Source organism: Bicyclus anynana, chromosome 2 (assembly GCF_947172395.1).
Source record: "Bicyclus anynana chromosome 2, ilBicAnyn1.1, whole genome shotgun sequence".
NCBI lineage: Eukaryota > Metazoa > Arthropoda > Insecta > Lepidoptera > Nymphalidae > Bicyclus > Bicyclus anynana.
In genome coordinates this window covers 8,482,464-8,506,752 of record NC_069084.1, presented here as the reverse complement: position 1 = coordinate 8,506,752, position 24,289 = coordinate 8,482,464, and the positions used below count along the sequence as shown (strand labels likewise).

Below are 24,289 nucleotides of genomic sequence, written 5' to 3'. Positions count from 1 at the left end.
ATATATTATCCCCGTATTCCTACGGGAACGGGAACCAGGCGGGCGAAACCGCGCGGTGTCAGCTAGTCCCTTATAAATAACAGATGAGGGTATATACTTTGTATGCCGAATCTCGTTCTATTATTCGCTTGGCAGTATATAGTGTACGTTCATTATTATCGCCCTGATTTAATGATACACTGCAGGGCCAGGCCTCCCTCCTTGTAGGAGACTTGATATCGAGCTCAAACCCATCAAGCTGCTCCAATGCGTGTTAGTGAGCTTAGGGTGAAAAATGTAAATTTGGACCCAACGGCTTAACTTAGTCTTTGAGGTAGGTACTTGGTATAATTTTCCAATTTCCCAAATCCGGAGATTTTTATAAAAAACAAATTAATTTTTTTTGACATTTTTACGTTGATCTTATACCTACTTTAACAGAGGAGTAACGTCTAGCGAGGCTATATAATTCATCTGAGTGCGCAGATGTTAGATATAAATAAATGTCCTTTTGTTTCAGAGGCAAGAGCTCAAATATCAGGGCCTACAGAGAAGTACCTAAAGCCAGGGTCTACGCTGCGACTGCAGTGTTCCGTGGTACAGACTACAGAAGCACCGGCTTTTGTATTTTGGTTAGTACATTACATTTTCTATAAAAAAAAAACCATTGCTGAGTTTGTAGTGAACTTCTTCTCGGACCAAGGCGTGTTTGGAACCCTTGTAATTTTAACTTAAAAGTTATAGCCATAATAACATACTTGTAACCTGGAGTGTGATTCCGCTATCTTATACTCGTCGATGCAATATTCGCCTATAACTAATTTTATTAGATTTTTAACTTTATTTCTATGGGATGTCAAAAATAAAATGTCACTGACAACGTTGCAATCGAAATGACCGATGTTACATCGCAGAAAATTTACAGAATGCAGGGACGGACGTTTCAAATGCTAATTCAAGCAAGGCTTCGCTCCGATGCTGCACCAAAGTAGTTTTCTATTGGTGAAAGAAATTTTCAAATTTGTCTTAGTTATATCATACATACAATTCAGTTCAGTAGTTTAAATTTATTCGTCACATACAATAATACAAATATTTCCTGTTTATAATTAGTGTAGATATAAACATCGCAGGATTTAATTTATTGAAAATTAAAATACTCGCACATAAAACAGTCCCACTTCTAGTCTAGCAAAGTCCGGAATACGTATAAAAATTGGCGGTGAATGCATTTCTTCCGGACACTTTGCCAAACAAATTAAGAACTCGTTCTAGGACATTAAACTTAACAACCTTACTTTTTCACTGTACGTATAACTTGCTTTATTCTCTTTAAGCCAACGACATAGATATATTGTACCTTTTTTTTTCGCGGGGGAAATCTCTTTCTGAGATACCCGACTTACTGGGGGACAAGACGGGTTATATGGAATTTACCACTAAAACCCCCTCGGTGGCCACCCTCAGCGCATTTTGGTAGGCTCCGGGACCTTAGTTAAACTCGCCGGTGGCTCCGTTGCACTATGCCTCTGGTGCTAGTCTACGAGTAACATTTTTGTTTTATTAAACACGTTGTAGCAGCTTCAGCCATTCTAAGCTGCTACGAGTATCTGCCCAGTGTCGCAGATTATAAGCAGCCAGAGCCCCACTCTGGCCGCTTGCGACTTCACATTCCCTACTTCAACAGACTGTTACTGGATGGAACGTCTTGGGATGTTTCTCCGCTGCCGTCTCCGCCCTGGGTCGGCACTCTCTCGGCTCCGTTCAGCGGCCTCCTTCTTCTCCATGACAGATTCACAGAAGATATATTGTACCTACGGTCCATAGACTCGATGTGTCGGTTGATGATTGTTCGGTTACATCATTATCATCATCTTATCAGCCGATGGACGTCCACTGCAGAACATAGGCTTTTTGTAGATACTTCCAAACCTCACGATACTGTGTACATTAGCCACCTGCATCCAGCGAATCCCTGCGACTCGCTTAATGTCGTCAGTCCACTGGTGGGGGGTCGACCAACACTGCGCTTACTATGTTCGGTTACATACACACACATAAAGTATGTGAGTAAATAATAATAATAATCATTATTATATGCCGTGTATTATCTACAAAGATACATACAATGCTTCTTTGTAGATAATACACGGCATATGCTGAGCTGCACCGTACTTTATAAAGGTTAGTGACTGATAGGCATGTTATCATTAGGGTAGGGTACTATCTCAGAATACAGAAAACCACCAGAAGGAGTGATAGCGCAAAGAAGTGAAGCCATTTAAACTACACATTTTACGATTACTCACTCTGTGTTTGTCGTGTTGTTTGACGTGCTATACAGGTGACAAATTTAATTAAATTAAGCCGTCTTGTGCTATTCCTTCGTGTAAAAATGCCGTTGGTAAAAAAAAGAAACTGAATAGGATCACATTTCACGTGTAAGTAGCACAAATAAATATTCTTATGTTAAAATAATGAATAATTTTTACGTGAATTTAGTTGTCATAGAAACCGATGACTTCATTTTGTAAGTGTTGCCAATGTAATTGTTTTGATTTTCCCTACTTTTAATTTCAATTCAAGGATTTATTATTTATGTAAAATATTAATCAACTAAATAGGTAGGCATAGGTTCCGGCAATTAAGTTGAAATAAAATTGTGGTAATCAGCGCAGATAAAGAAAGTGTAAAATAATCTTAAAGCTTTAAAATTTTACAAATAACAATGGCGTGCTATATTATAATAAGTTCGTTCGTTCTTGTCTGTTTGTGTGTTTGTTTGCACATTTGTTTGTTTTCGTGTGCTTGTTTGGTCTTTTGTTTGTTTGTGTACCTACTTGTTTGCTTGTTTGTTTGAGCAAGAGGATTAAATAAAATATTTTTATCTTCAAAACACATTCTTAAAAGATATTAAACCAATTCAATTGCCTTATTTATACTTGAATTTTAAGAGACATAAAAATTAGAGAAATAAGACGAGATAATAATAACTGTGCACACGATTGAAATACATATTTATATTAATAATATAATATAATTATATGGAATATATAAAATTATTATTGTAAATATGTATTTCTTTAGTTTGTTAGTTGATAAGTTTTATAATAACCGTCTTATTATATATATTATTTATTTGTCCTTGTCTTAATTTTTTTAGAGTTCATTTTCTTGCTGACTCTTAGCAATCACTAGAAAACCGGTTCCACTGTTTTTATTATTTACCATACAAGTTAACATTTAATGTGATGAACACTTATTGTTTTTTTTTTAACATTATAAATTTTTACCACAAAATAGGGAAAAATTTAACAGCCTCATGTACTAGCAACATTACGCGGGTGAGAATTGCGACTAGTGCAGGCTGTTGTGTACAATTTTTGGACACACTGCGCACTATAGAATGACATCTAAACGTGGCTTCTGGTGGTTTTCTGTATTCTGAGGGTACTATCTGTAACTCTGGTAATTAAAGTTATTTTCTTTCTTTCCAACCGACTTCAAAAAAAGGAGGATATTCTCAATTCGACGCGTATGTTTTTTTTAAATGTTTGTTACCTCATAATCTCGTAATTTATGAACCAATTTTGAAAATTCTTTTTTTATTTGAAAGAGTATAATCTCCTATTGGTCCCATTTTATTTTCATTTAAATCAATTTATATCTGAAATATGTCTTTGAAGTCAGTTCCATTTTTATGTAAAAAATATTATTTTCTTTCTAAACTACTATATCCAAAGCAGTCATCGTCCAGAAATAGAACAACTAGGTATATTATTGTATTGTTAGTTAAAACGAGCGGCGTTATTTTAAGGGCTCTGTTATCTGGACCAGTTATATTAATATTATTTCAGAGATAATACTTAGAAATTTCATTGTAATAATAGATAAGGTTTAAAGCGTGAGATTGAGGTACAAGATTTCTGTATTTAAGTATTTATTTTTAAAAAAATCTTTGTTAGTTTTGGCTCCTTAGTTTCTAATACTTATTCACTAAGTTCTTTTTTACATAGTTATGTATAAATACATAATTATTTTCGTTGGGTTGCAGTAACAGTTTGTCTTGAATTTTATAAAGCTCATCTATACTAATATTATAAAGAGGTAAAGTTTGTAAGTTTGTAAGTTTGTAACAATTCTTTGAAATAGGGTAATCTTCGGAACTACTGGTCCGATTTTAAAATTTCTTTCACCAGTAGAATGCTACGTTATCGGGGAGTGCTATAGGCTATATTTTATATTTCTATCATATATAACTACTGAGTTATCGCGGGTTTTCTCTTACAGGTCGGACCGAAAATCTTACTTAATCGCATGCGCTGCCTCAACCATTGCGTATAACTGAAATAAATGTATGGAGGCTTTTTGAACCTTTAAAAGTTCTACAAAAAAGTCCGCGACACCATATATCTATGTTTTATATTTTAGCAGATATAGTACCTTTAGTACTTTAATAAATTATTTAAATTTTAAACTAAGCTTTACGTCATTATTTACACAACTAAACTTAAATCCTTATCAAAATAAATTATTTAATAATCACAAGGATATTATAGAGATAAGATTTGCCCTTTACAGTATGTTAATTAGTTAAATAGTTTCGGAGATAATACAAAATTTCTGAAAGTCTCAGAAATGACGCCCCGCGGTTTCAATTACGTGGTTCCCGTTCCCGTGTGAATATGAGGACCAAACATAGCCTATGACACTCGCAAATAATGTAGCTTTCTATTGGTAAAAGAATTAGGGTAGGGGTAGGGTACGGGTAGGGTAGGGTTAGGGTAGGAGTAAGGTAGGGGTAGGGTAGGAGTAGATTAGGGGTAGGGTAGGATAGGGTATGGATAGGTTACGAGTAGGGTTAGGGTAGGGGTAAGGTGGGGGAGGGTAGGATTAGCGTTAGCGGTAAGGTAGGGTTGGGTAGGTTTACGAGCAGGGTAAGGTAGAGGTAGAGAAGTTTACATCAATTTTTACGCGGACGAAGTCGCGGGCGTCCGCTAGTATTGTATATCATAAGAAAGAAATTACAAAAGTCACACGGAAAATTTACGCTGAAAAATATTTGTAAAACTTAAAAGTAATGGTGCTTCCGTAATTCGTTTATTCAGTTACTTTATCTCATCCATTGCATTAAATGAATTTCGTTCTGCAATTCCAACAACTCCTTCGTTATTACAACTGCCAATAAGGTCATTTTACCTTTATTGGCATATATTATTTTATTTTTTTATTTACTTTAAGTTTAACTTCGCCCTCGAACCCTTCTAATTTCAAAGAACACACTTTTTTAAAAAGTTCCGACATCTAAAATAATTATCGTCATATTTTGATCAATTAACACAAAACCTTAACCATTTATATATGAAAGTTTTCGTCATGATTTACACTATCTATAGGTAAAAATCGCTTTATCGAGAGTAGACTGATTCTACGGTAGTTATATAACGTGTATAAGCAAGGTATATCTTTTTGGTACATTTGTTGCTATTCCAGTGTAATTTAGCATTTAATTATTAAGACCGCCCGCAGCGTAGCAGCTTTATGTAATCGCTTCCTAAACAATCTTCTTTATGTTATGGGACAGGTCAGATTTCAATTTAGCGCAAAGATCTCGTGGAGATTCATTTTATTTTATACTAGCTGACGTCGCGCGGTTGCACCCGCGTGGTTCCCGTTCCCGTAGGATTATGGTATTTGGGTCACACCAGTTGATATGTGTACCAAATTTCAACGGATTGGTTTGGTATATTCGGAGAAAACAGACATACATTAAATTGTGCGCGAGTGAGATTATAAGGGTTCCGTTTTTGTACTACGTACGTTCGGAACCCTAAAAAGTACTTAATATTATAATTAGTTAGTCAATTATCATAGTTACTTCGACTAGTAACATCAAACTGATGATAAGGAAGGGACTCATTTTTTGCGTAAAGGATCACTGCCTGAATGTCCAGCGCCATTTCACGTGGACATGATTGGTATAGTTATTAGGATGATTTAGCTTAAGTTCCTCATTGTATTTATTCTCAATAAAAAAAGAATTGTACATAATATGAACATTCAAACGTAAAATTTTATAAAAATACTAGCGGACGCCCGCGACTTCGTACGCGTGAAACTCGATGTAAACTTTCAACTACCCCTACCTTACGTTAAAATTTTTCCTTAATTTTCTTTGCTATAAACCTCACGGAGCCCGAGACCTTTCCAACGAATGCAAAACCGTGGAAAACGGTTCGTGCGTTCTGGAGTTATAGCGTTAGGAAGGAAAACCCGACTTATTTTTATATATAAAAATATATTATCACTTGTATTCATTGTGTGTGTTTTTTAAAATGGTCCCTATTAATTATCTTAAATATATTTCCTTATTAATTAATTTAATTAATTAATAACAAAACTCATATTTATTTTTTCATATAACAGTTCAATGAATTAAAAAAATCCTAGATATCTATAGCAAAGGCCAGTTCACTTATAAAATGCTTCACAAAAGTTAATTAACGTTCAATTACGCATTGTGTCTTGAAGTTCGAAAAATTGCACACAAAATTAGGTAATTTCTGCCAAGTGCCAGAAATTTGGCTCGGTTGAATGGCGACTTGGCAATGTCAGCCGTCGGGGTGGCAACTGGCAGTATGGCGTCGATAAATTGGAAATGAGGCGAAAATTGATTTGTCAGTTCTTGCTCGTCTACCAGTCCTGTGCAAATCGTCATGTATGTCTGGTTAGAGCGAATAGCTTTAAAATATACTTTACATAGAAATATTGTACAAAATTTTCCATATAGAAATAAATTTAAATGAAAAATACATGAAATCAACTACCTTATCTCTGATTTAAGCAAAGTTTTCAACGAAAAATAGAAGCTTAGATCCTTTCTTTATAAAAATACTAGCGTCTTTGTCCGCGTGGAATTTAGTCAAAACCCTCGGAATTTTTCTGGGATAAAAAGAAGCCTATGAGTTAATCCATGCTATAATATGTATATTTCAGCTAATTCGGTTCAGTAGTCGAGACGTGAAAGAGTGACAAACATTCATATCATCAAATTTCGGAAAACCATGGATTTTTTCGGGTTAAAAAGTAGCCTATGTGTAAATCCGAAGTAACATTTATTTCCATTTCTAATTTCAGCTAAATCACTTCAGTAGTAGTGGCGTTAAAGAGTAACAAACATCCAATCATCCATACAAACATAGTATAGTCACCGAAGTTAATGCTCTACGTGTGTGAAGTCTGCCAATCCGCATTGGGCCATGGTGGACTATTGACTTAGCCTCTCTCATTCTGAGAGGAAACTCGTGCTCAGCAGTGAGCCGAATATGGGTTGATAATTATAATGATGAACAGTGACATGTAATGGTGCTGATATACTCGTAGCTTCTTAGATATGACCCACACATTAAACACAGTAAGTAACACATTCTGAATAAATAGCAGTCTCATAATTCGGGGCTGCAGAACAAAATTAACTTGGAAATAAAGGACCCCGTGAAAACAAATATGTATCGAACTGCTTCCTTTTTCGCTTGCGGGCAAAGTACGTGCTACAGCGGAATTTAGATCATTAATTTCTTCTACCTTTATATTTTTAGTGGGAAAAATATCTCGGCAGCGCTCTTTTCTGTAATTAATGAAAAATGTGCTTAATGTAACATATAAATTGAGTTCTTTTCCGTTTGTTACTATTTGTACTATAAAATTATGTTTCTGAATAATAGTATATTATCATGTTTTAAAAATGTGGTTTTCTTTCTCCATTTCGTAAATTTCTTTTTACAATAATTACATTTTTATTTTTCTTCGATAAAACGAATTGTACTTAAACTTTCAGGACCGCAAGCAAACTGATGGTTGAGGGTCGATATCCGTTTCGGTCAATTAAGGAAACAATCTTTTGTAAATTGCCTGGGGTCCAAATATCCTTTTCCTCTTTTGGGAGAAAATTTTACACAATAATCGTTTGATTTCTTAAAAAACTTGTAAAAATGTAAATGGTTAGACGGCGGTGTGACCATCAAGAGTTTTTTTCTACAAAAGTATTATGAGATTTTTAGAGACGTTATCACCTCTGCATTCGATTTGGAAGGTGTAGGTTTGAATCTGGTCCGGAGCATGCACCTCCAACTCTTCAGTTATGTGCATTTTAAGAAAATAAAAACCGTCTAAAACGGTGAAGGAAAATCATCGTGAGGAAACCTGCATACCTGAAAAGTTTCTTAATTCTATACATGTGTTAAGTCTGCCAATCCGCATTGGGCCACCGTGGTGAACTAAGGATTAACCTCTCTCATTCTAAGAGGAGACTGGTGCTCAACAGTGAGCCGTGTTAATTAGGTTTGAGACTTTTTGTTTCCAAGAGCTACGACTATAAGACATTACTTTTTGCCAAAGTCTTCGCAATTTTTCCAAATATCTCGCACAAACACAATGAACAACCTGACGTGTTATATTACTGCCGCCTGTCGTCAGCCAAAGTCCTTGCGAGCTTGAGTGACTTTCTGAATTTGATTTTTCAGAATTTCAAGGGACTCTAGAACTGAGTATTTAGCTGTATCTCCCGCAATTAAATTTCAAATTCTAAAAGACTTAACAAGCGGTTTTGAAACGTTAATTTAGAAAAAGGGTCCTGACTCCTGATTGACAAATATACGTACAATGCATTGATCCTTAGGTCCTATAATAGCTTCCTTCCTTTTGAAATACAAAACGTTAAACAATTAGGTATGTCCCTTTAGAAAGAGACGAATTTCTTAGAATCGCGTGCCGGGACCATCGTGCGACAAAGAAAAAAACTCCGAACAAAGACCGTGACTTGCGACTTGGGTGTTGGGTTACAGAGCTCCTTTAAAACTAGTTACGCTCCCTTTCTCCGCTCGTATTGTCCCTGACCACCTAAATTCCAAAATTGTATAGAGCCCAGGATCAGTCATTGTACCCTAGCGAAAATAAAAGAAAATAATTTTTTTAACTATTTTCGATTACACAAATATTTGAATTTACTTAAATTCTTTCGAAATAATGTTCATTCTCTCCCAGGAAATGCAACACTAGTATGGGTAAGACGTTTTCAATGCAGTAGTCGCTATGACGTTTGCTGTCAATACTGTCATGTCATAGTAATATCTATATACAACGTTATCTTGATACAACTTAAAAACGTTTTTGTGCGCAACCTATTCCGAGCAACTTTCACGCATTTGCACGCTGTTGGCAGGCGCGCACGCGGCGGCCTGCTGCTTCTCGGTTGCGCACCTTTCACTGTATGCTGCGGGGCAACATACACCTATTTAGACAATCGATCTGAAAGAGTAAACTCCATTCGTGCGTCGAATCTGACACACACTTTTTTTTCTTGTATTCACGTGTGCTTTCGCCTGTAGGTACCACAACAGTAGGATGATAAACTACGACGCCGAACGGGGCATCAACGTCACGACGGATCCGGAGCAGCGGCTGTCAGACCTCCTCATCCCGGCGACGAGCGTCTCCCACGCCGGCAACTACACCTGCGTGCCGAACAATGCTGTACCAGCTAGTATCTACGTCCATATATTTAATGGTAAGCAATCTATACTTATATTAAATCTGTAGACAGGTCATTCTGTACATGAAATATTTCCAAAATATCAGGGGGTGATTAGTGATCAATACTGATGCCAAAAATGCAATCAGTAAAATTTTTGTCTGTCTGTCTGTCTGTCTGTCTGTCCCAAGGTCATCTCCAACGCCTTAGGATTCACTGAGAATTAAGAAAACTCTCTGGTATGTAGGTAGGTTTCCTCACAATGTTTTCCTTCGCCGTTTGAGACACGTGATATTTAATTTCTTAAAATGCACACAACTGAAAAAAAATTGGAGGTGCATGCCCCAGACCGAATTAGAACCCACACCATCCGGAATCGGAGGCATAGGTCATATCCACTAGGCTATCACACCTGTAAAACAACCATATTTACTCTGATGAATTATGAGATAATAGGAACAAAGCATATTTCCAACATGAATCAAATATGACGATATTGGAACCTCATTTTCATATAACGGGATCAATATTCACACAATCATTTAGACAGATAGGGTTGAACAGACGATCCGACGGTCTGGAGTCTGGACCGGTGCCAAGCAACGCATCAAGCCCTGACAAATGGCGTGATATCTAAAACTCTATGTAGTGTAGGTACGATAAAATTTACTACAGCACTGGTCTGTATGTAATATTCTTGTAAGTCTTACAATCCTACTAATATTAGAAAAGCGAAAGTTTGTATGGATGTTTAACGATGCAACTAGTAAACCGATTTGGCTGAAATTTAAAACGAAGATAGATAATACCCGGGATTAACACATTTATCCCGAAAAAAATCGTGATTTTTGCGAGATGTGCAAAAACTTAATTCGCGTGGAATTTAGTTATTCACAAATCCCTCGGAATAGTGGATTTTTCCGGGATGAAAGTAACCTATTGTGTTAATCTAGAGTATAAATCTATTTCCATTCTAAATTTCAGCCAATTCGGTTCAGTAGTTGCGGCGTTAAAGAATAACAAACATCCATTACAAACTTTTGCGTTTATAATATTAGTAGGATTAAAGAAATAATTAAAGAAATAAATTATTGTATTTGTTTTCTCGTTTAGAATACCTCTAATAGCGGACGCTCGCGAATTCGTCCACGTGGAAATCAACGTAAACTTTCAAACCCTATATCACCACTTTAGGGGTTGAATTTATTAAATTCTTGAATCACATTGTATTTCGTATTTTTTTATGATTTATGAACAAATTTTTAAAACTGTAACTCTTAAAATGAAGGACTTTTGACCTCTATTTCATTCCCTTTATTTTAGAAACAAAAAATACCCTATGTTTTGATCTAAGGTTCCATTTACCATCATACTAAAATTCATCTTGATCGGTTCAGCCGTTTAGCCGTGAAAAGGTACTTAACAGACAGACAGATCGATTTACTTTCGCATTTATATAATATTATAATAGGATAGATTAAATAAAAACTTACGCATTCAAAATAAATTCTACTTTTTTACAAATCCAGCGGAAACAATAAAGGAATTTGTTTTTCCAGGATAAAAAGTAGCCTGTCTTTTGCACCAAGCTATAATTTATCTTTATTCAAAATTTCATACAAATCGGTTAAACAGTTTAGCCGTGAAAAGATAAAAGATAGACTTTATCGTACGTTCGCATTTATAATATTAGTATGAATGAATTTCTATCCGTAGAAAGCATGAACTCTCGCTAACTTGAAATATCTTAATCGGCTTATTTCTGGTCTTGAAACAAAATTGTAATGATAATAGCAGACTACGTGAGCAAATGCTGGAGTGTGCTCTTAATAATGAAAACCGGTTAACTTTACTCGTTTTCCTAACATATAATATAATTATTATAAATTCTGTAATATTTTCAACGTAATTAAAGTTACAAAGATATTAGGTAAATCCTTTAAGTAAAGTATTGCAAATATAGAGGGTGCTCGAGAGAATTTCCAGGAACTTCAAAGTATTAAAGAGACCACTAAGGCAGGCACTGCATAACTAATATTCTATTAACTACAAAAAAGAATATTATGTTTTCATAAAAAGTAATTCAAATAATATCGACTATCCATGTAACACACGCCTTTACGTAAGCGACAACGTTGTATTTTAAAATATATAAATACGTCATTAGAATGCGTATAAGGGACACATTTTAAGATTTATATACAAAATAAATATTATTTATTGCATGTACACATGTTCTTTGACCATTATGAATTAATTTTGTTGAAGGATATACATAACCTTATAGTTATGGGAAATACTCTACTCTGATGTGAGATGGGCCCCACCATATTAAAGAACGCACAGTTAAGTCATTAACCAAAGAGGTGCACGCACATCTTATCTTAGTACGTAACAAGCGCATGCTGTGAGTGGAGTGGACTTAAAAAATATTTACTGTTTTTTCTTATTTTAATCCCTTCATGTTCATTTTGGAAGTGTAAAAACACAAGCAACAACATGAATAAAGAGAAATGCGTTACGAGTGATGACTTAGGTACTCAATGTGCGAAACCAATGACAATTCCGCGACGCTTTAAGGCCCATCTAACGATCTACGATCGATGGTTTAGCCAATAATAATAACTTCATTTATTCAAAGTTTTAATTAAACAGTTTTCATCTTACTCGTAGTTTTCGTAAACTAATGTAAAGCCCACAGTATATCGTTTGTTAGCATGGGTTTATGGGTAACTTGGCGTATATCCAAACCATTTGGTCGCCTGTTAATCCTTGACTTGTCCAAATTATCTGGATATTATTATTAGTATTAGGTATCTCAAGAGATGCTCAAATTCCGACGCATTGTTTTTTTTAAATTTAATTAAGGGTTTGCATACCTATAGCCAGTCATTAAGTAATAATTATTTTATTATTATTCAAGTAATTTGCCCTCTAAACGCCGTGATAGCCCAGTGGATATGACCTCTGCCTTTGATTCGGACGTAGGTTCGAATCCGGTCCGGGCATGCACCTCCATCTTTTCAGTTATATGTATTTTAAGAAATTAAATATCACGTGTCTCAAACGGTGAAGGCTAAACATCGTGAGGAAACCTGCATACCAGAGAATTTTCTTAATTCTCTGGTATGCAACGTGTGTGAAGTCTGCCAATTCGCATTGGGCCAGTGTGGTGGACTATTGGCCTAACCCCTCTCATTCTGAGAGGAGACTCGAGCTCAGCAGTGAGCCGAATATGAGTTGATAATGATGATGATGATGATAAAAATTTACTGAAACATTATATTAGGTATGCCATAACTGCATTCGACTAACTATAACATACCACTTAAAAGTGAGTCTAAAGACACGTTATATCTGATAGTGTATGTATATGTATTATAGGCTAAAGTAGGTAGATAGATACATTTTGTATTGGCCTCGTGGTTAGTAAGGCTGCAGGAAAAACTTGGCAACAATCCAGGTCACTCAATGCGTTGAACCTTACTAGTCCTAATTATTTCAGATCTAATTAACGTGATACAATTAAATTAAATTCTTATTTAAAAAAAAAATAGCGTGCCAGAAGTGCAATTCATAGATGCAAAAATGCACTCATCATCATCATTTTCAACCCATATTAGGCTCACTGTTGAGCTTGAGGCCTAACTCCTCTCAGAATGAGAGGGGTTAGGCCAATAGTCCATCACGCTGGCCCAATGGGGATCGGCAGACTTCACACACACAGAGAATTAAGAAAATTCTCTGGTATGCAGGTTTCCTTACGATGTTTTCCTTCACCGTTTGAGACACGTGATATTTAATTTCTTAACTGAAAAGTTGGAGGTGCATGCCATGGACCAGATTCGGACCCACACCATCCGGAATCAGAGACAAAAGTCAGACAACCCACTGGGCTATCACGGCAAAAATTCGGCTTAAAAACGCATACTTCGCGGGCGTCCGTTAATCTATACTAATATTATAAAGCTGAAGAGTTTGTTTGTTTGTTTGATTGAACGCGCTAATCTCAGAAACTATTTGAAAAATTCTTTCATTGTCAGATAGCCCATTTATCGAGGAAGGCTATTGGCTATATATTATCCCCGTTTTCCTACGGGAACGGGAACCACGTTGGTGCAACCGCGCGGCGTAAACTAGTATTCAATAATTTGACTAGGTATAACATTATAAGCTCATTTCAATATTCAGTAAACGAGAAAATAAATTTTGTGCTACGTTTTCTGAAAGTTCGCTACAATATTAAGAGAGGCAATTTACAAAAAATATGTACGTACTAAACACCGTTACGGCCGATTTAGATTTTAGGTTACCGATAATTTTACTAGTGAAAGTGGATTTTACCATAAACCTTTTAGAAATCTTCGTACCCTATTTATTGGGAACTCCTTAGATTTATACCCTTATTATCCTTTCAATACAGTAGTACCTAAATCTTTTTATGTAAAGTACAATAAATTTTGGAAATTTATTTGTTTTATTGCAAATACCTTATTTGTAATTTACGCAGTGATTCATATATCATCATCATCATCATCAGCCGATGGACGTTCCTATTCCGTTTCTATTTCCGTTCATAGGCCTTTTTATTTGATTTTTTTTGAGGACTTTTGATTCATAATGACAGCCATAAATAATAAAATAAATAATAACTTTAAATAGTTTGAAAAACTAAAAACACGCTTTTAGCACGCACTAAAAATTACAAATATTAAATTTAAGTCATGTGACTATTTTTCGTATTTCTGACAGCAAGCCCTTCATTTGAAGTCCATATCATGGGGGTGGATTTAAAACAGTCCATCTTGAAAAGGCCGCCATATTGGATTTGTAATGACGTTTCTTAGCTAGTCATGTACTGTCTTCAGAACTCAGAGCGTGTGCAAAATGTCATCCTAATCGAAGACCGAGAAGTCGGTCAAATTAAGATTCCAAGATTTTCTAACATACACAGTTACAAGTGATTGGAGAGGCCGCCATATTTGATTTGTGATGACGTTTCTTAGCTAGTCATTTATTGTCATCAGAACTTAGAGCGTGTGCAAAATTTCATTCTAATCGAAGACCGGGAAGTGGGTCAAATTAAGATTCCAAGATTTTCTTACATACATATTCGAATGAAGCTATTATAAAGTATGTAAGAACTACTAAACGATTCCTTATATCTGTTTAAGTCACTAATTGTGTTATTAAATATTTATCTACCCTTGACGGAGAAATATTATATTAAGTTACTGTCAAGACAAGAGAAAAGTGTTCCACATGTCAGAATAAGAAACGAGGCAGCGAAGAGGTACTGGAATCCCAATTACGTAAGAGCAAACCCTCATGTCATTTCTCGGTTCGATGGTAAAAAGGTTAGGGAAGACCAACTCAACGACATTCTATATAATCTCCGTGTATTGAATATATGCCCGAAATAAATATCCTGTAATAAACTTTCGTCATAATAAAAGTATAACATGACTTGTATGAGAGTGGATATTTTATATAAGCCGAGCACGTAAACCTAGAAAGTCCTAATAGCTATAATGGTGGGAACCACTTCCACTGATAAGATTGTCTGCACTGCGAAGCCTAAATTGCCTGTAACACTATTTAGGTTCTAAATGAATACATATTTTTTGTACAATGTCTCGTACTCTCGAACTGTGTGGCAGCTTAATTGAATTTTGTAATTATGTTTGTGACATTGTAATTTCTTTACGATAGAATTGCACAGTTAACAATGTTCTAATCGATGTCGATTACTATCAATATAGATAAAATACTTGAATTAATATATACCAAATAACTAAGCTTAGAGTAATAAAAACATAATTAAAATGTCAATACATACTCATCAAACATATAATAATATTAAATATGACACTTTATCATAATCTGTTCAGTTGTTTCTCAGTGAAAAAGTCATTCATAAACTTTAGTATTCATTTTACTTAAAGGGTTCCGCGTATAGCAACAATCCTGTAAACAATATTTATGAAAACCCAAAAACCCGACTGCTTAATGAACTGAAAAGAGAAAAACAAGTAGTTATCACAACTGTATAAAGTTCTGACTAAATTGAAAAACCTTTTTCATTTACAGGCGCCATTTTCAAAATTTATATAGCCTTATGTCACTACCACAATTCTAACGAACTCAATGACACCTCATATGTCAAAATCCGTCCAGACGTTTAGGGTGTAGAGCGTACCAAAGAAATGGACATACATACACACATAGAAACATACACACAATACATACGCTCAAAAAACATTACCCTCCTTCTGACGCAGTCGGGTAAAAAGTCCGAAACTTATGATATTCCATTTAGGTACTATAAAAATAAAAATGAAATAATGATATCCTCCGCAGTCGACACCCGCAAAATGACGTAGGACACCCAATTATAATGACAAATAACCCCTCGGCGAGAGTCTACTTGGTATTCCAACTGCCGTCATAGTGTGACATCCGGAAAAGGGAACGGGTGGTTAATTTTTAACCGACTACGTTCAGTAAGTGCTTTGTAAATGATCTAACGTAGTTTGTTAACTTTAACTCATGCAGTGCAAGTTTTCAACATAGGTAAGAAACATAAACGGTGAAACCAAATGCAAACCTGATCATTACTATCTACGTACTTATCTGTACTTATATTATAAAGAGGAGAAAAGACATGTCCCAAAATGGGCCTAGGACTAGGTATATAAAAATAAGTCGGATTTTCCTTCCTGACGCTATAACTCCAGAACGCACGAACCGATTTCCACGGTTTTGCAGTCGTTGGAAAGGTCTCGGGCTCTGTGAGGTTTATAACAAAGAAAATTAGGGGTAGGGTAGGGGTAGGGATAGGGTAGGGGCAGGGTGGGGCTAAGGTAGGAGTAGTTGAAAGTTTACATCAAATTTCACGCGGACGAAGTCACGGGCGTCCGCTAGTTATTTATAAAAATTAAAAAAATACTCTCAAACGTGATGGTATAACAACCAATAAATCAATCTTACAAGTATAAAATAGTTTTTCACCAATTACTGACCATCTATGAGTAATAGGTCTATGAAATAGAGCATAATATGGCAATGCTTGTGCCTTATTATGCTCTAACAAGAGATGTATACAAGAAGGCAGCTCGACTTCTTCCTGAATGTTACAAATGAGGTAACCTCACCCATCCAATTACGGTGACAAACATGCCCTCAGCACAAAACTGTTTAGTATTCTGCCAACGAACGTAACAACAAGAGAAACATTTTATCTAAATGATTGTGATGAAAATAGCAACAGAAGTATAAATAATTATGTATTCATATTATTTGGAGTGAACGTAGTTTTTTTATTTGATTGATTTTTGTACGGAAAGCTCCAGACTGACCCTTAGCTTCGTGGCAAGCCTTTGACCCTTAAAGTTTGGTGTTTTGCGTTGTTTTTCGAAGGGTTGCACCGAAGCTAGGTGAGTGGCGATTGTGGTCATGATTTATATAACGCCGAGGATAATTTAAAAAAAAATGCTTTTTACTGGTACGGTTAAAGGTCTTTAAATCTGTTAACTTCCAAAACCATCGCAGTCCAAACTCGATAATTGAGTGTCGTATATTATCTATGGTATGAGCGTGGGCTGTGACCTTTCTGTCATTGTAAAATGACATATGTCACAGGCTCTTTATTTCATTTAATGTTAAGCAACGCACCGCTCGTGTGCCCCCGCTCTTCACACTAATTTAAAGGCGAAAGTTTGTGTGTAAGTGTGAAAGTGTGTAATTATGTTTGTTCCTCTTTTACGCTGCGGTTACTGAAGCGATTTGGCTGATTTTTGGAATGGAAATAGATTTTACTCTGGATTAACACATAGGCTACTTTTCATCCCGGAAAAATCCATGGTTCCCGCGGGATTTGTGAAAAAATTTGTCCGCTAGTACTCCATAAAGTTATTATTCCTTTTTTTAAAGTAGGTATATATGAGAGAGCTAGGCATTAACTTTTTAAACATTATCTAAAATAGGCCAAAAAAATTTTCAGTACTCATCTACAATTTCGGTATTATAACCCCATACTAACCGCAAACTAACAAAAAATGGAAACTGGCGTACCCAAACATGAATAATAAACATTTAAGTTCGCTTAAAGTACGCGGCTTCCACTTTTTGCGGTAATAAAAGGAACCCAAAATGAACGTGAAAGCGCCGCTCTTTGAGAAAATAGGGTTATTTTGAATTTTTTGTTAAAAGCTCTTTACGAATGCAAAAGAAGTGTGCTCGTGGGAAATAGAAAATAATGTTTTATTATTTTGATACGACCTGAGATATTTCTAGTTTTTACCGAGAATTATCTTTTGACCTAACTGTGCTTTTAGAAATTTTTCTCTTTGTACCATTATCCCATCCATTATAATGTATGGATCCCGAACGTATGTCGTTAATACTATCTACAACTGGTATTTTTATTTATAGACGAGATATGATTGCGACTTTGGGATTTTTCTATAACCGCGGAAATTCCCCTTATGTGGTGAAATTTGAAAAAAATACTTTCATGCCTACGTCATATTAACTACTAACAATTTTTAGCGCAGTATTTTTTTTTATTCCTTACAAGTTAGACCTTGACTACAATCTCACCTGATAGTAAGTGATGATGCAGTCTAAGATGGAAGCGGGCTAACTTGTTAGGAGGAAGATGAAAATCCACACCCCTTTTTCGGTTTCTACACGACATCGTACCGGAACACTAAATCGCGTGGCGGTACGTTTTAGCCGGTAGAGTGGTAACTAGCCACGGCCGAAGCCTCCTACCAGCCAAAATATATGCCGTTTATATAAATAGTGTTTCAAAGTGGTGGTGAGCCTCAATAGCACAACGGTAAAGCGGTCGGACTCGTCACCGAGGGGTGGTGGTTCGATCCCTCCCTGTTGGACAATTGTCGTACCCACTTAGAAGTGGGGTGGGTGGGTAGTTGGAGGGGAATGGGAATATTGGCCACATGTAAAAGATATGGCAAATATTCCCTAATTTTTAAGAGTGACAGAAGTAAAGATAATTCCGACGATGTAAACCGTGCCATATCGCATGTGTCGCATTGGTTCACTGTTAACAACTTACTTTTAAATGCAAAGAAAACTAAATGTATTGAGTTTTCATTACCAAATGTTATAAAATTAGATAAGTCTATAATGATCAATGGTGAAACACTAGAAATAGAGAATTCCACAGTTTTCCTGGGAGTGACCTTGGATTCTAAACTTCAGTGCTCATATAGAAAAACTGTCAGGTAAACTCAGCTCAGCTGCTTTTGCAGTGAGAAAAATAAGACAGTTTACTGATGTTGATACAGCTAGACTTGTTTATTTTGCGTACTTTCACAGCGTAATGTCTTACGGTATTTTGTTGTGGGGCAAGGCTGCTGATATACATTCTATATTTGTACTTCAAAAAAGAGCAATTCGAGCAATATATCAACTAAAATCACGCGAGTCCCTTCGTCAAAAGTTTAAAGAAATAGGCATTTTAACAGTAGCCTGTCAGTATATTTATAACAGTATAGTTTATGTGAGACAAAATATTAATTTGTACAAACGAAAAGGAGATCTAAACCCACGTCTTACTAGACACGGGCATAAGTTAGTTATTTCTGCATATCGTCTCCAAAGAGTTAAAAAATCTTTTGTGGGTTTGGGTGTACTCTTCTATAACAAGATCCCCAAGACTGTGATGGACTTGCCAATGCACAACTTTAAGCAATGTGTTAAAAAACATTTACTTAGTCGAGGTTACTACACTATTGATGAGTTCCTTAACGACAAAGGTGCTTGGAGGCCATTGGATCAGCTTCCACCTTCACACAGGAAATAAAACTATAAGAAATTGTAATTTAATTGTTATCAAATGTAAATTGTAATACTGTATGACTTTTTCAAAAGAGCAACTGTTGAGTTTCTTGCCGGTATCTTCTCAGCAGAACCTGCCTTCCGAACCGGTGGTAGAATCTTTACAAATAGTCAACTGACGTGTCAAAAGTGCTTGTAAACTGAGCCTACTTGAAATAAATGAATTTTGAATTTTTTGAATTTCCTTTAAAAAAAATACATTCTAGCAGTGGATTGAAGCGAGTATTAGTAGTATTGAAGTAGAGAAAAAATGCTGATTAAAAAAAAGGAATTTAGATTAGAAATCAATTTTATAATAATAAACTAGTTTGTTTATTTACGAGTTAATCATAAGAATATACATCAATAAATCTTAAAATATACTCGTAATATTGCATTAATCATTCAATAGGAATAAATATGGTTGGCCTTTTATTTAAATTTAATGTCGAAACTAGTGAACTAAAACAAAATCCTTTGTTACAGGTGAAAACCCGGCAGCCATGCAGTCTTCATCACCGAGTTATATCCAGCTAAACATCTACAGTCTGCTCTATACATTAGCGTCTGTCAACATCATTATACGGTGACAATTACGATAAGTCCTAGGAAATAAAGTAATTTACATCCAAACACATAGAGTGTAATGTAATTTATTACAACGTGAAATAAGATTTGAAAGCATTTTTTTCCCCTGAAGAATTGTTTAATATAAAACTCAAATCTAGAATGGCTACTGATTATTTAACTACGATCGTTAAACACAATTGAATTATATTCAACTGAGAACCATAAAAGCACTGTAAATTATAGCTATATTAATAGTTCACTGTAAACAGATTTGTTGAGAGCATGTCCATTGTCCGCTAATGATTGTTTTTCTTCTCTTTTTGTTTGTTAGAGAGAGAGAAAGCGATCGAGACCGATTGAGAGAGAGTAAAACAAGGCGAACGTAGCATGAAGCAACTAGCCGTGGAGTGAGAGTAGGGAGCAAGCAAGTGAGAAAGATTGAGAGAAAAGGTGACACAGAGCGAACGTCGTATCACGCACAGTGCTATGGAGTGAGAGGTGGGAGAGAGCTATAGTGAGAAAGATTGAACGAGAGAGAGAATACGAGATATCGAGAAATAATACACGCCATATTGGTTGTGTATTCGTTTACTAGTTAATTATTATATTTTAATGACAATTAAATTCCTAAACTATCTTCCTTTTAGTCTCGGTTCTTTAGTTTAATAATTGTAGTTCTTTCTCTTCCTCTTAGTCTCGGAAATATAAAGTTTTAGATTTGTATAAATGTAAACAAGATTTATAAATTAGTTTGCCAAAGAAGTTTCACTTCTGACATGTGTACTTTGTACGCACTCATTTTTTTTCTTAAATATTGTACTATGTAACTAGTGCACAGTAAAACCAACTGTGGTTTGTGTTGCACTATGGTTAGGCTTAATTTAAACTAGCAGGTGCCCGCGACTTCGTCCGCGTGAAAATCTATGTACATTTTCGACGCCGTCACCCCTTCTATTTATATTTTCGTATGTTTTATATATAAAAATTATAAAATCACAGCCCCGGCCGAAGGCCGGTGTACAATAATGTGCGCGTTTTTTGTGCTTGGGTAAAATGCAAAGTCATAGCCATCGTCGGAGGCCCTATCCAGCCCCCGGCCTACGGCGGGCGTGCAATTAATTGTGTCTGCGTTAAGTGCCCAGCCGTAGCCACGGTCGAAGACCCTATCACAAACTCCCGGACGAAAGAGGGTGCACAACAAAGTACGTACTTTTTTGTGTCTGGGTAAAATGCCCAGCCGTAGCCACGGTCGGAGGCTGCATCACAAACTCCCGGCCGAAGGCCGGGCCACAATACAGTGCGCGGCCGAAGACCGCGCGTCCCGTATTTTGTGCTTGGGCAAAATGCCCAGCCGAAGTCACGGTCGGAGGCTGTATTACAAACTCCCGGCCGAAGGCTGGGTTACAATACAGTGCGCGGCCGAAGGCTACGCGTTCCGTTTTTCGTGCTTGGGTCTACGCGTTCCGTTTTTCGTGCTTGGGTAAAATGCCCAGCCGTAGTCACGGTCGAAGGCTGTATCATTAACTCCCGGCCTAAGGCCGGGCCACAATTCAGTGCGCGGCCGAAGGCTACGCGTTCCGTTTTTCGTGCTTAGGTAAAATGCCCAGCCGTAGTCACGGTCGAAGGCTGTATCATAAACTCCCGTTTTCTGTGCACCGGAAAAATGCCCAGTCGTAGCCACGATCAGAGGCCATATTACAAAACCCCGGCCGAAGGCCGCGCTTTTTTTTGCTTGGGTAAAATGCCCAGCCGTAGTCACGGTCGAAGGCTGTATCATAAACTCCCGGCCGAAGGCCGGGCTACAATACAGTGCGCGAAGGCTCTATCACAAACTCCCGGCTGAAGGCCGGGCTACAATACGGTGAGCGGCCGAAGGCCGCGCGTTCCGTTTTCTGTGCATCGGAAAAATGCCCAGCCGTAGCCACGATCAGAGGCCATATTACAAACCCCGGCCGAAGGCCGCGCTTTTTTTTTGCTTGGGTAAAATACCCAGCCGTAGTCAAGGTCGAAGGCTGTATCATACACTCCCGGCCGAAGGCCACGCGTTCCATTTTTTGTATTTGGCTAAAATGCCCAGCCGTAGTTACGGTCGAAGGCTGTATCACAAACTCCCGGCCGAAGACCGGGCTACAATACGGTGAGCGGCCGAAGGCCGCGCGTTCCGTTTTCTGTGCATCGGAAAAATGCCCAGCCGTAGCCACGATCAGAGGCCATATTACTAACCCCGGCCGAAGGCCGCGCTTTTTTTTGCTTGGGTAAAATACCCAGCCGTAGTCAAGGTCGAAGGCTGTATTATACACTCCCGACCGAGGGCCACGCGTTCCATTTTTTGTGTTTGGGTAAAATGCCCAGCCGTAGTTACGGTCGAAGGCTGTATCACAAACTCCCGGCCGAAGGCCGGGCTACAATACGGTGCGCGGCCGAAGGCCACGCGTTCCGTTTTTTGTGCATCGGAAAAATGCCCAGCCGTAGCCACGATCAGAGGCCATATTACAACCCCCCGATCGAAGGCCGCGCTTTTTTTTGTTTGGGTAAAATACCCAGCCGTAGTCACGGTCAAAGACCCTATCACAAACTCCCGGCCAAATGCCGGTCTATAATAAAGTTTACGTACAAACTTTCAACCCCGATTTCACCCCCTTCTGATTTTATTTTCGCTATAAAAAGTATTCTATAACCTGCCCCGTATTATGTTCTCAAACCGTGCTAAGTTTCATTTGAATTCATTCAGTAGTTTCAGTGTGATGCCCGGCCAACAAAAAATAGGGACAGACAGACAAATAATCGAAAAAAAATGTTTTTGAATTCAGTATCGATTGTATAATGCCCTATGATATTTTTTTTTTTTAAATTAATCAAAAAGTTCTGTAATTTGACCTGTTACAGTTTTATTATAAGTATATAGATAAGTATTTAATAGCTATTGCGCCAAATTCGTGCTCTTTTTATAGTAATAAATCTTGCATAACATTATACGATAAAAAAGTAGACAATGTGACTATTTAAACACAAAAAGGATTATTCAGTTTGAACCTGAACTTTTAAGTAGTTCCTGAGATTAGTTTCGCGCGTTCAACCAAATAAACAAACAAATTGTTCAGTTGAGTATAGAATATGTGCCTCAATATCGATATTACACAGTTTTAGTGGAAATCTCGTTTCTCCAAATAACGCCTGCAAATCAATTTGAGCAATCCGGTTTTTTCAAGATAACTTTTTTCTATCTGTCCGATTTTAATGAAACAAAGCCTATATGTTGCCCTGAACTTTGCTTAATCTATTTGTGAAATCCGCGTCAAAATCCGTTCAGCAGAACCAGAGAATAGCACGAACATACAGACAGAAGGACAGACAGACAGACAGATAGACAGACAGACAGGCAAAAAAATAAAAAAAAATATTTTTGTATTCTATTGCTCATTTCTAATCGCCCTAACTTGATTTTAGTTAAATTTGGTCAAAGTACAGACACTCGATTTCTACTCTTTTATTATAGTATAGATAGATAGATTGATAGATATATGCTTTCGCGACATTTTTTGTAGAAAATGATGTGTGCTGCGAGTGAATGACGCTGCTGTATTTGCAACCCCTTGGCCTTTTGAATAGCAATGACAATGCTTGAGGGAATTTGCAGACTGTTGGGAAGGCGCCATGTACACCTTGGGTTACATTATTGGAGTTTTAGGAAGGATCCCTAATTTTTTTTTAAATAAAATATAGCCTATAGCCTCGATAAATGGGCTATCTATCACTGAAAGTATTTTTCAAATCGGACCAGTAGATCCTGAGATTAGCGCGTTCAATCAAACAAACAAACAAACAAACAAACAAACAAACAAACAAACAAACAAACAAACAAACAAACTCTTCCGCTTTATAATATTAGTATAGATATGTTTTTTGTAGATAAATAAAATAAAATAAAAACCAACATTATCGGGATGTTTGTAAAATAAAACAAGATTATGCATTAATTTGACGAGCGTTTTCATAAACGTTGAAATTGAAACAACGATTAATAACACACGTAACCATAACATAGCACATTTCTACGCAATACGGAGAGCGTAGATAGAGAGCCTTCTATGTATATATCATACGACAAACATTCGAGTTTCGTAGACAGAGAAAGTTCCCCCTCTACGTTCGTAGCCTTTTTTTGACGCTCAGAAATACTCTTTTCCGATTACACAGAAACACTAGAACTCTATTAGACCGAAAGGCTGTGACAACCAAACCGTCGTTGTTTTATAAAAATAGAAAGTTTGTCAATGCTTCCCACCACAGGCAATTACGGCAAACTACCATTAGGCGATAGTTACCTATGGAATTTGGACTCCATAGTGAACATGGCAAGTAGCT

General features: G+C 36.7%; 1 protein-coding gene across 1 annotated transcript in view; it reads left to right on the top strand.

Moving 5' to 3' along the window:
• LOC112058395 (uncharacterized) overlaps positions 1-22,888 on the top strand; it is a 73,896-nt gene extending 51,008 nt beyond the window's left edge. The window contains exons 5-7 of the mRNA XM_024099189.2: positions 500-611; positions 9,366-9,544; positions 19,841-22,888. Coding sequence (XP_023954957.1) covers positions 500-611; positions 9,366-9,544; positions 19,841-19,944 — 395 coding nt within the window. The 3' untranslated portion in view covers positions 19,945-22,888. The remainder of the gene's footprint in view (positions 1-499; positions 612-9,365; positions 9,545-19,840) is intronic.
• The last annotated feature ends 1,401 nt before the right edge of the window (positions 22,889-24,289 follow it).